The following is a 13,659-nucleotide window of genomic DNA, read 5'->3' on the forward strand; positions in this document are numbered from 1 at the left end:
TTACCGGTTCTTGTTCTGCCGTGACCCTAGCGTAGGTTTGTGTATAGAATTGGTCAAAACATAGGAAAACAAATTAATCACAAACTCGGCTTAAATCAAACATGGGCAATAGTTAATTAGAGGGTTAGGTTTTTGGGTTTTAGGTGAAAATACTTTTAATCTGTAAAAGCCATATTGTCACGATAAACTATTTTTTCTTTCCCTGGTAAATCGTAGCAGTTATTCAAACAATTTATTTGAAGAAGAATTAGTCATCCATGGTCCTGTACAATTGCAGGCCCCCTGTTTCTCCAATTGACGGTGAGATTGGTGAAGTCCTATTTGTTTGGAACTTCTATTTGTGGGACACAGCACAACAGGGTTGTGGAGAAAGCCATACATTACCCACTTGGTGGTTCGCAGTTTGAGACTATGAAAGACTGACAGTTTGGAGATCTATGGCTGAACGATTTGGAGTACCAGACGGCTGGGAAGAACAAAGTAGAGAGGGTTTTGGGTAAGATCAAGGACAACAATCGGCCCTTACAATGTATTGTCTAATTAGCTCCTCTCGACGCAGGTTTTCTGATCAAAATAGACAAAATCCTCCGACTTCGTCTCCGTCTCTCTGCCATAGACGTTGGCCTCGGCTAGTCATGATGCAGCTAAGAAAGCTTGAGCCAGCTATGGTCCGTTGCCAACACCCCCATCAGCAGCCTCCCCTTGAAATCGATAGATGGACAGCCGTCGGGGTCACTCTCCCTCTATCGTAAGCCCAGCCACTGTAACCCCACCACTGTCAAAGGCCGACCCAGAAATCAAGCAGAGATGGGCGATCAACTCCATGTGCCCCGCCACTATCTCCAACAACCCCACCGCTGCTAGAGGTCGGCCAGATGGAGGTGTAGCTGTGTGGATGGCGCAACCGCCCGCCAGGTGGTCGTAAAAAAGGCAGATCTACTTGTGAGTTGGTTTCTGTGGCATATTTCCTTTCACTCTGATGTGATTTTTAACGCATAACCGCATGCATTTAATACCTCTTAGGTATCACATGTGGGGCAAGGACAGATATAGAGTTAGTGACTCTTCATCCAACCATCTTTTTAAGTGCATCCACTCATGCGTAAGTTTCTTATTTAGCTCTGTGAAATCGTGTTTTTTTCCCCCCCTTGGCCATGTAAAATTGGATTTTTAAGTGAGCATCGAAGTTAACCTGGTTGATTTTCTTAAAGCTCAAAAAATATATATTTAAGATAAATCTGTCATTTTACCTTGATAATTTTTAAGGAATACCTTGACTCATGATGTTCATTTTCCAAGGGATTGTATCGCATCAAGACGCAAAAAAAGTCAAAGGAAGTTTATAGATCTGCAGGTTGGTTGGCTAGCTATGCATTATTTTTGCCACTTGGAATTCGTAAATTAGTAGCCCGTCTTTGTATTTCCTTGTTATTTCTTTAATTTAATTTGTGCTTAGGCCCTAATTCATCAAAAAAAATATTTATTGATCTTGCTCTTTTTAGGGGTGACTTTTTTCTTTAATATTATGCAGTTTTCATATTTCGCTCAATTAATCACTATGGACCCTTGCGCATGCTTGCAAGCGAGCTGGACAGGGTAAATTGGAGCGATAATGTTTATCCATGATATACTAAATGGTTAGTTCAGTTTCTCTTAATTCATATTTAGTCCCTAAATGCTTCCATGTACCTTTATTTTATGAGTAATTTTTTGTTTTTTACTCCATTCTTCTTTTTAGTATCCCCTTATTGGGTTTACTCCCTGGTCTCGACATGAAACAATATGGATTGATGGGACCGTCCAATAGGAATAAAAGTATGAATTTGAAGGACTTATTAACTTATTATCTAATATGTCGATATTTCAAATATTGGATTTGATCCTCTATAGTTTTCTCTCATTCCTCACGATCTCCTGACTAAAGGATAAACTTAATTACAAGTGTGAAAAAACACATAATGTATTTCATTCTAAACATATATATGGTCCACTTTTTTTTTTCGTATGATTTTCTTGCGTAACAGTCTAATCTTTTAACAAAAGACTTGCGTTCTTATTTCTACTATTGTCTTTGATTATCTTTGTTGCGTAAGCCTTTTAGAAACACATAATATTATTTCCTAACATCAAGAAAAGGGGACAATGCACTTCAAGGACGAGCTTATTACTAGCTTAACATGAACCTAAATCAAGATCAAACTGTTTTTAATCTGTCTCAAAACTTCTTAAGCCTTGATGGAGTAACATCAACATAGGATCATAATGTGATTTCTTTGAAGACCCTTGTTAGAATAAGCCAATGATATTAACGTTAAAATTGATTCGGGTTTGTTTTGCTTTGGATCATTTTTTTAATACCATGTCCATCACAAAAAAAAGGAGTAAAAAAATCTTAAATAAAAGATAATAATATGTCCATATTGGGCTCATTGTGCTGTGAATAAAGCTTCTATCTATTCTTTGTCATACAGCTTACAAGAAGAGGATTGTTATGTTAGTAATGAGAATCATGTATACAATGCAAAATATATACCACTGAAATAGAATAAACACATTCAACAAGGGCAAAGGATAATTTTAATAGTATAAATTTGACCTTTAGATAATTTTGATCCTATAAGTTTGAAAAAAGCCGAATCAGACCTATATGTTTGGTCTATTCCGTGACTTGGCATAACGGAGCTACTGACGTGGATTTAACACGGTTAATTTTGTCAATGTGAAAATTTATTATTGGTTGAAAATTTAAAATATTTTAAATTTTTAAAATAAAATAAACTTAAAAAAGGAAACCAGCTAGTAAAGGCTATCACCACCCCCCCCCCCCCCCCGGGCCAAGGTCATTGAGAGAGAGAGGCGGCCAAAAGGGGGAGCCCCCCGATCAAGAGCCCCTATCGACGAGCATCCAGCTCTTACGAGCTGGGTTCTCATATTTTTTTAATTTAATTTAGTTTAATTTAAATTTTATTTATCTTTTAAGTTTTAAATATTTAAAATTTTCAACCAATAATAAATTGCCACGTGGACAAAATTAACGGTATTCAGTCCATGTCAGCAGTTTCGTTATGTCAAGTCATGGAACTGACCAAACATATGGGACTAATTCGGTTTCTTTTAAATTTATAGGATCAAAATTGTATGAAGGTCGAACTTATAGGACTAGAATTGCCTTTTTTCATTTTAATAAATAAATAAACACGGGTGGCATGTGCAACGCACGTGGTACCACACTATTTATAATTAAATAATAGAGAAAATAGCCCCATATAGTACACTTTTGACCTTATTTTCACCTCTTAGCACGTTTTTAAAAGTTGTCATGCCCTAGCACGAATCAACATTTTATTTCTAGATCTAGCACACCGTTAAACTCCGTCTAAAACTACCAGGTCCAAGCTCAATTCTATCTTCTTCTCCTCCTCCTCTTCCTCCTCGAATCTTCCAACATCAGATTGGGGTGTGCCACTACTCTGCTGACTACCATATTCTTGTCTAGCACCGAATAATTTTAGTTGAGCCCTTGTTATGGGTCTCCATTGTTGTTGCACTTGCCCTTGTTGCTTCTGTTATTGCCCTTGCAGATGAGGATATAGTTGGGTTTGGGCTCGAGCCGTGAACTGCCTTCCATACTTACCGATATAAGAGATCCTCACTAATTGACTAGGCATCTAAGGATAACATATACACACATCATTAAATTGTACAAAAGTGTTCAACCTATATTCAAATAATAATTTATAATTTTTGTATGACTTACACAGACATAAGTATTACCACCATCTTCAGTAAGGACTCCACAAACTTTCTTAGATAAAGCAATTTCTTATCTATGTTAATTCACATTAAAAAATAAAAATTTGATATATATATATATATTCTAGAAATATATATGTATATACATATATAAAATAAATATATATTAATTCACATTAAAAATAAAAATTTGATATATATATATATAAATATATATTAATATATATATATGTGTGTGAAAACCCACTTTGATAGTTGTTTTTAATAATTATCGAATACTGACATAATCAAAAATATATATATACATACATTAATAAAATATTTATCAAATAAATGAATAAATAATAGAATATATATCTTCATAAGATACATATACATATATATGTTCAGGAAATATATTTATAAATGAAAATGAACTTTAATAATTTTTTTTAATAATTTTCCATAGACAAGTGACCATATATACAAAAAAGATTCTATATTTTTTAGTTTAGTTAATTTTTTTTATTACCGACGTGTAATGCAATTTGTCATTTTTTTAATTTACTGTATTTAAAATTATAAAATAAGTAAATCTGAAAAAAAGAAGAGGTTAATTTTTAGAGTTAATTATTTTTCTTCTCATATATAATTCATATAATCATCATAGGATTTAAAAAAATTAATATGGTATATATTTAAAAACAGAAATATCTTCACATAGTTAGAAATTAAATATTATTTTTTAATACTAAGTGAGTATAGTGAAATAAATAAATTAAGTATTTTGTTTACTCTTTAAAAGTAAATTTTTCATTACTAAATACCAATTAAAGATATTAGAATTATATGCAAAATATTTATTAAATAGATAAATAAATAAGGAAATTTTAATTTATACGATAATAGTTATTTGTAAAATTATGTGTGAAAATCAATGTTTATTTTATACAATGATTTAAAATTTTAATTTTGAAATGAGAATTGTTGAAAAAAAAATTAAAAAAAAAGGGGGATGGAGTGGATATATGAGAGGGGTAGAGAAACAAGAGTGAGAGAGAAATGGGATAAATTATCCTTAAATAATAGTAATATATGAAATGGTTGTAATTCCTTAAGATACTTGGATGTAATTATTTAATATTATATATTATATGTAAAAGAGAAATTGTATATAAAAAATTTTTAGATTTAAGTAAAAACAATAAAGTGCGAATTAAATAATTACAGTCATATTTGTAGTGAAAACCTGTGCAATGCACAAGTGAAAAACTGGTAATATATAAATGCTAAGACAATTCTTCGAGATGATCCCTCCTTCCAATTGAGTGACATGTCGATTGACCGTCTATAAAACCAAGACAAATGACAAAAAATTATGGTGCCGTGTCATGGACATGCAAGTCCAAAATATCAATATGTGACCGAAGGTCTAATGTCCAAAAATAATTTCAAGACTTCTGATTCATCAATTAATAATTGCTCCAATTATATTCGGAATTCAAAAAGATTTAATTTGAAAAATTATATAAAACACCTCGTACTTGCCATTATTGTCTTCTTCCGTTATTTCCTCTCTCTAAAACCAAGTTTAGCGTAAATGATGCAGAAGATGAAGAAGAGAGAGCAGTTGTTAGTAACATTTGTCGAGACTTATTCGAACTTGATCGACTCTGCTCTGGCAATCAATGATGAAAAAAGATCGATGATTAATTATGACTTTAATGGTTGTGGCAACTAGCATATTAGCGAGTCGACAATGGTAATATATTATTAGAATTAGATTATTTACTAGCTCGCGCAATGCACGACCCAATTAATTGGCTAATTTATTTCAAATACTAACGGCACATTTGCAACTCGTAGAACTAGAGGAAAGAAAATTAGGGCTTTTCTTATACAAGAATTATGTATATAGACCTTCTAAGCCTAAATTAGTAATTCTATAGTGCTTTAAAAAGACCCACAATGACGTGCCGGGCCTTCTCACTAGTATATAAATAGGGTTTTTCTAACCTATGCCCCAAGCATATAGGATAAAAGCTAATAAATAAAGTAAAATTTCTATTATTACAACTTTGTTTAGCAACTTTTTATTATTTAAACACACAAACATTTATTTTGTTGTCAAATTGATAGACACATTCATAGTAAATATTGTTGAGTTTTGGAGCTTGGAATACTGTGAATCCGGCCCATTGGTGATGTAATTAGGGTTTGTTCTCTTTATAAACAGTAGTTTATATCTCTTGTAACCCTAACTCAAAAATAGTGATATACCTAGCTTGGCGGCGTCCCCAGACGTAGTCAGAATTTCTGACGAACTGGGTAATCAATTCCGTGTGTCCCTTTTGTTTTTTCGTTCATATTGTCTTCTATTATCGTATATCAGGCGCAACAAATATGAGTTCTTTTTTTCCCATTACAATGAGTATGATTTCTTATTCTATACCTTAGGGCATAGGATAGAAAAATCCATATATTTATGATGATCAACCGAGCAAAAATAGGACTAAGTTGACCTAGATAAAATATTTGTTAAGCAGGTTAGATGGGACAAGATTTAACAATCAATGGATGGATACTATATGGGGATGTACTTGTATCTAAATCTGTCAGGGGCTCTGTCGAGGATCCATGACGCGGACCAAAATCAGTTTAAACCATTGATCTCAGTTTTGATGGTCTGGATGACACCGACCTCGACCAGATGAGGCAAGATTGGGTTGAGCATCCTCAAGGCTTGATGACCCCGGCAGATATCAGACAACTTTAAGGTGTACCAAATCGGCAGTTTGTTTCATATATTCCTCCCGAAGGTGAACATGAAAGAAAGTGTTCATGACATCTTGTTGATGAATGTCCTGATCAGAAAAGAAGAAAAATAAAGATACTATAACCTATTAGTCGAGCTTTTGGATCAGAGATGAGTCTACTTCGCCTATAGGCTCGGTGAATATTTTACAATTATAAAGGAGCATATTAAACTCTTTAGCCACATGACATTGCGCTAATTTGGATCCTTGATTGCCTTAGAATAGCGTGTACATTTTGTTGTTGAGGCAGAGGTGGTAAGAGGCGCGAACGAATCAAGTCAGGCGTCAGGATCTCGAAAATTAGGTCTCAATATCGAACAGTCCACGTGCGAGTTGTTGGCGATGTATCCATGATCATGAGTCACGAACAACTGCACAAAGAAGAGATCAGGGTTGTATCCAAATTTCCCCCTCCGACGCCCAAGTTCGTTGAGTCTCATGTGTGAGAGAAAGTATGCGAGGTGTCAATTTACCGATTTGGTGGATTACCGGTATATTCACTCGATCCAAGGGGTCGACAATATCGGAAAGATATTTCCGGCTGTTTGACTCCTAAGGAAATTACCAAATCCTCCAATCTGGGCCGGGTCGCTCCCTAGCCAGCTTGCGTCACAAGAAACAGGCCGGCATCACAGGAAACGGGGACATGTGGCGATGGGCTTCTTGGGCCCAACCAAATTAGGCCCAAAGTCCGGTCCCAAACATAAGTCTTGACAGCGTCACCAGATCCTACCTCAGCCTTGCCCCAGTGCATTCACGGCGCCATGGTGCCTATCAAGTGGGGTCGGCCTATTATCGCGGCTATGGTGAAGGGTGTCGCAGCCCCAGTAGGAGTGGGTCGCTATGCTAAACGCCTCTCTGATGCAGGGCATCACGATGCTAGTGCGCCGTTGATGGTTGTTGCAGTTTGAATGGTCCCTGAACGTAGTGGAGCGCACTCCGAGCATGACGGGCCTATAAAAGGTTAATGTGGACGACCTTTAGGCCAGACAAAGTTTTCGCGTGAACGTACTAGGGAAGGTTGAGTTAGTTGAGACTTTAGGCAGCTAGTTTCCTGACGAAGAACATTCTAAACGTATAGATCCCGTTTGTGACTGGATCAAGACAACCTATGTAGTCATTCGCATAGTCGATATCCTATCCTATATATTTGATTGAGAAATAGGGTGTTCGGTTCGGGAAATGGAAGCTCTCAAAGCAGAGACTAACTTAAACCCCGTTATAGGGCATTCCTGGACATTTCCCCATAATAATAATAATAATAATAATAATAATAATAATAATCACTTTTTAGATTGATTCAAATAATTCAGCAGCGTTCTACCTAGCAATATTCATGAAATTCATTCACATTACTTCTCAACTGGATTGGAACTTCATATTGTCACGAGAGGTGCAAAGTCTGCAAACGTCCGAATCGATCTTCTGTTAGGCTTCTACCAACAAAAACTAACATTTTTATCACTATCACAGATTTTTCAATATGTATATGATGATCTAACTTAACTATTTTTATATTCGATCGATATTCCATATTGGTATGTTTTCTTTTCTTTTTAAACATGTACATGCACTCCACGACCTTCACAGTAGATTATCAGTCATCACACCATATGTTACGATAACCTCGCCATCAGTCACGAGCAATCCAAGTGAACATCCAACAAGAGCAAAGCCACAAAACCTGAAAGGAGTGGAGATCGGGGTTATGGTCTGATATCCCACTCCAATACATAAAATCAATATTAAGTCTTATGTGAAGTATAAGTATATATGCGCATATGGAATGCTTGAATCGCATACCCCGTTACATATAAATTCACAATATCTACATATTACCTTATTGATAGATACTTAACGTATCGTATGGCAACATATTAGTAAATAGTATCGGGGCATATTTTAATGCCCTTCGCGACCTAGTTCATAAAATCTTGACTAGGTTGCGTCGCGCACCACTCACATTCTAGCCCTTTAGAGCTTTCGCGAACCCTGCAATGCAAGGCCTGACTCTTGCTTTGCTGGGCTTTATGGGCCACAACTCGTCTCGAAAGCAAATGGGCCACGTGGTCCTGAGCCCAGACACAATAGATGATTTCTTTTCGATGCAACATTTTTCTTATAGGTAAGATTAAGATTATATTACTACAAAAATTACGATACATGGAGTTTGGAATAACCCTCAAACATACAAAAGGAAACAAAATTGGACTTACTGCCGTATTGGTTTAAGTCGTGTGCGTGAGGGTTTTCCAAACATGGAATTCAAGTAAATTTTCACCGAAGGTAGAGTTAATAACCTTTCGATGCAACATTTAACATGAGAAATGTGAAGGTAAGTATAAAGAAAGAAAATAATTTTAAGAAATCATTATTATCCAAGAAAAGGGATACATGAGATGATGGTGATGGTGATAAAACGAAGAGTGGACCAGGACCTGGTCTTGTGTAAGAGCCCCTAAAAAAACGGCATTTACTTTCTCGCGCAACCTTTCATTTCCGTCACCCCTTCTCATCTCTCACAGATCTAATCTGACCTATAAAAAGACAAATAATGGATCCAAAATTAAAGGAAAAAAGGGTAACAGTTCACTCACATAAAGGTTCACGCCAATTAATTTCGGTTTCAATGGATAATTAAATTTTGAAAAAGTTAATTACTAATCAGCTCAAGTTAATGTTTTTTTAATGTTTATAGTAAATGATTTAAAAATAAAATATGGAAAAACAAAAAAGAGAGGTGCAGCCGGCATGCTAAAGCTACCACCCCATCTGACAGTTGGCCCAAAAATAACCGGCACAAAGCTGAACACAATTAGATAATTAATTAATAATTAACTCCATTCCACCCAAAATCAACTTTCCATTGTCTGCAATAATCATTAATTCCCAGTTGATCTGCTCTGATTTCTCCTTTTCTTTTCTATTTTTATTTCTCCCCCTTTACGAGGCTAAATGTATCATATTGCGTGCCAATAAAGTTCTCCTCTATTATAAAAATAATATTAATAATTTTTTTACATATACTACTCGGTATTCGGAAATTCAATAAACGATAACTAATTTAATATTGAGCCGAGCTCGCCCTAATATAGAGTAAAATTCTTATAGTGTGAATCGCAAGATTTAAATCATAATAGTAATAAAAACTCAGCTATATTAGAAAATATTGCTAATTGCAAACCACAGCATCCTTCTTCTTTTTTTCTCTTTTTGGGGCCGGTAGCACAATTATTTTTATGCTGACAGAAAATTTTTATCTAAAATTCGAAAAATAAAAAATATTTATAAAAGAAAAAACAGAAGATGGAGAAAATGAGGAGGGAAAAGGGTACCCCCAATATTTCATGCTGCCATCCCATTGGAGAAGGCATGATTGTTAGAAAGGTTATATCACAGCCGGGGGGGACAGTAAATGAAGGAAGAATCGTTTTCTTTGCTTTGTGGGGGTTATGACCTTTAAATTGTTTAATTCTCCCTCGTCGTTACAATTTTTTTTTTAAAAAAAAAGCTTGTTTTTTTTTTTGGGTTGAAAAAAGCCGCAGTTTTTGTATGGTCGGAAATTCAATAGGTGCTGGCGGAAGCTCTCCCTAGCTGACCTTTTAGCATTTCCATAAAATACCACTTTTAATCATAAGAGAACCTAGTATGGTAGTGCACGCTCTCGTCTGTTGATCAAGAAATTACAAATTTGATACTCAGTGAGATTATTCATACCCTTTTATTAGTTATTTAATATTTCTCTTTTATTATACTAGAAACCTCTTTTTTAACCGAAAAATATAAATAGCATATTTATATCTACAAAAAAATTTTGAATCGAACAAAAATTGTTATTTAACAAAAAAAAAGAATTAACACGATTTTATTTAGAAAATAGTATTAACAGCTGTATGTTTCAATTTACCAAAAATTTTAGCAATTTTTAAAAATTACATTAAATACTTTTTTGACTTTTCATTTTCCATCTCTTTGTGAGAACGGGCAATGCGGCATATTCTTATCGAGTTCCTTTCTCTCATGAATTCACTCATAAAAATGAAAGGAAAAAAAAAAAGGAACCAAGAAAAGATGGAAAAGAATTATAAATTTTTCGGTATCTTCAATTAGTATGAGCCGTGACATCGTCCTAAGAAGGGCATTTTGGGAAGGGCAAGTGATGTAGTACATTAATATAAATGAACGGCAGCAAGAAACGGGTGAGCTTCGCATGTTAGATGTCCCACTCTTTCTCCCCCAATCGCTCTCTCTTTCTCGTGTTTTCTTTTCTCTCCTTTTCCTCCCGTCGTATTATGCGCCATAAAATTTCAAATAATAACTATTCATTCAATTAAATCCCTAGTTTCCGTTTCTTTGAAGCCCGACCAAAACCAAAATTAAATGACGAACGTACATTACTTTCAATGCAGACACTGTAACTCATATCTCTCGTGATCAAAGTCAAGCTAACGTCCAACGGGAGATTAGTCTCACCCAATAGATTGAACACTCATCGTAATCTTAAAAAAAAAATTATAAGAAGCAAGAAATGGAAATAAAAAAACCACCAATTTTGTTCAAATATGAAATCAGAATTTCTTTCGTTTTTATTTTTGGACAATATATTGCTATGTATATAATCAGTCATAGGGGTGGTGGAGTGCAATGCTTGTCACCTACTCCTTTTTTAGTTCCACTCCTCTCTCTCTCTCTCTCTTTCTCTCTCTATAGAAACAGTCCTCCATTACTTCATCTTGAGCTCACAAGAACCTCTCTGTTCCCTTTGCTCTCTGCTCTGTTTTTCTTTTGTATCTATTCCATTCATCAGTTGATTGGTTGATTGATCCCATCTTCACTTAAAACTGCAATGGAGAAGAGGCACAAGTGCAAGCTCTGCTCCAAGAACTTCTCCAATGGCAGAGCTCTCAGAGCCCACATGAAGTCCCACTCCTTGAACCTCCCCATTTCCGAAGAGATGCCCCCCGCCAAGGAATCGGATCGGAAGCTCGTTTACCCGACTGAATCAGCTTCATCAGCCTCTGGCTCCTCGTCCTCCTCATCTTCATCCGAAGAAGAAGACGAAGCAGTTAAGGTTGATCAAGGGTACGGGCTACGGGAGAACCCGAAGAAGAGCTTCCGGTTGGCAGATCCCGAGTTCTCGTTCGCGGGGTCGGTCGTGCTCCAGGACCGAGAGAGCGAGACTGAGTCCTCCAAGAACCCGACCCGTAGGCGATCCAAGCGGATTCGCAACTGTTCTCCATTTTCTTCTTCTTCTCCTTCTCTTTTGGATACTAAAACGAAGATCAAGTTAAGCAGCAACTTCAGTAACCGGGTGGACGAGTCACCGGGTTATCGCATTGTCGAGCCCGAGCCGGTGAGTTCTTCGATCTCCGATGCCACAACAGAGGAAGACGTGGCCTTCTGCCTCATGATGCTGTCCAGGGACAAGTGGAAAGGGCAGAAGCGTACCAAGGACGAACCGAAATTCCGGCCAGTCGAGGATTTAGAAGTCGAAGAGGAGGAGGAGGAGGAGGAAGAAGAGGAAGGAGAAGATGATGAAGAAGACGAAGAAGAAGAGACAGACGAATCAGAGGAGCATCAGCATTGCAAGGTCATGACTAACGACAACAACAACAACAAAAGCAGAGGAAAGTACAGATGCGAAACGTGCAAGAAAACGTTCCGGTCCTATCAGGCGCTGGGCGGCCACCGGGCGAGCCACAAGAAGGCCCAGCTGCTGCCTCCATCAGCCATCCAGTTGGCGGCACAGCGGCCAACGCCTCCCCATCGCGCAGTCAAGGTGGAGCCCGTCGTTAAGGTTCATGAATGTCCATACTGCTCCCGGGTCTTCTCGTCGGGTCAGGCGCTAGGCGGGCACAAGAGGTCTCACACCACCGATTATGGGACCTCAATCACGGTCCCGATCCCCAAGAAGAAGTTTGGGGACACACTCATAGATCTCAACCTTCCTGCTCCGGTCGAGGATGATGATTTTGTCGAGCTATCAGCCGTTTCGGATGCCGAGTTTGTATACCACCACACGACTCGATGAGTGAAGCCGAGCAGTTTTCACCTTCTCATAAGCAGATGTCGCAAAAGAAGACATCTGAAGCAATCGCCGAGAACAGCTCGAAGTCATGACTTCCGAATAATCACCGAAGAAAAGCTCAAAGGTAATATTAACCTCGGATCTAAAGACAATGCCGATGATGCATAGATCGAATTGTCCGCGAGGCTGATATATATTCTTTACGGTCTCACATTGGGATAATTTTTCCTCTGACTGTAGTTGATCTTTTTGTCAAGCAAGTTGCATAATAAAACAGCAACTTAGTTAAGAACTCACATTTAGTAGTAATCGAAAAAGTATCATGCATCAATTTTGGATAATTCGATTCAACTCTGTTCTTGTATGCAGAACTCTTTGTTTAGTATAAATAACATATTTATACACATATATGTGTGTATTTATATGTTTGGTAGAATGTTGCTCTGCTTTGTGGGGCATTTTGCTTGAACGGTTGAACCTTGTACTTTTTTTTTGGGCAATACCATCCGGCACTCTGGCATGGCAGTGGGCATGCCACGGCTGTTGTTCTAAAGAATCAGAAGCAGAACTAAAATCAATTGGTTCGGGTAATTCAGGTACGTTCTCCTTAAATAAGATGTGGAGTTTAAGTCTTGTAAATACAGAAAATTTACAACCAAGGGAATTTTACTCTTTAGTGGCCGAATCTAACTTTAACTTAGACTAGTCGGCACCCATTAAGCTCTCAAATATTACGCTTGAACACTGAAAGAAAATAAATAAATAAATAAATAAATAAAAGGAATCGGGAGTATAAGAAGCGTTGAGCATAATTCCCTTTTTTTTTTCCCCTTAGTTTTCTAATTGCGGTTCCATAATCAAAACCCAAAACCTAGCAAGGTTTCAGACGGGAGCATGTCTTACTACACTAATCCTCAATATTTAACAAAACACGAGATATATGGTCGTTAGCAAATTACATTGCTATGGAGCAGACTTTTTATGTAATGTACGAGTTCCAATTCCAAACCTGAAAGCGCCTGGTTAGGGCAATGATGGAAAGGCCCGAGTGTAGATATGGATCAACGAATAGCTGAGCATATC

At 36.8% G+C, this 13,659-nt stretch overlaps 1 protein-coding gene and 1 long non-coding RNA gene across 4 annotated transcripts; both read left to right on the plus strand.

Annotated features, from left to right (window-relative positions):
- The first annotated feature begins 276 nt into the window (after positions 1–276).
- On the plus strand, positions 277–6,724 carry LOC116207073. 3 transcript variants are annotated; one of them, XR_004156853.1, is made up of 4 exons: positions 277–942; positions 1,024–1,354; positions 1,532–1,637; positions 6,279–6,724. It is a non-coding gene; the product is annotated as an uncharacterized LOC116207073 (long non-coding RNA). The 3 variants fall into 3 exon arrangements; XR_004156854.1 differs by lacking the exon at positions 6,279–6,724 and having other exon boundaries at positions 1,024–1,102; positions 1,300–1,354; positions 1,532–1,846; XR_004156852.1 differs by lacking the exon at positions 6,279–6,724 and having other exon boundaries at positions 1,532–1,846.
- Positions 6,725–11,182: 4,458 nt separating this feature from the next.
- LOC116206835 (zinc finger protein ZAT9-like) lies at positions 11,183–13,000 on the plus strand. Its single transcript, XM_031539652.1, has one exon. The coding sequence runs from the start codon at positions 11,395–11,397 to the stop codon at positions 12,577–12,579; it is 1,185 nt and encodes a 394-aa protein (XP_031395512.1). The 5' UTR covers positions 11,183–11,394; the 3' UTR covers positions 12,580–13,000.
- The last annotated feature ends 659 nt before the right edge of the window (positions 13,001–13,659 follow it).

This window comes from Punica granatum, chromosome 5 (genome assembly GCF_007655135.1).
Source record: "Punica granatum isolate Tunisia-2019 chromosome 5, ASM765513v2, whole genome shotgun sequence".
Taxonomy (NCBI): domain Eukaryota; kingdom Viridiplantae; phylum Streptophyta; class Magnoliopsida; order Myrtales; family Lythraceae; genus Punica; species Punica granatum.

Excerpts from the sequence above, each read along its gene's own strand:
- LOC116206835 (XM_031539652.1), top strand. The coding sequence starts at position 11,395 with ATGGAGAAGAGGCACAAGTGCAAGCTCTGCTCCAAGAACTTCTCCAAT.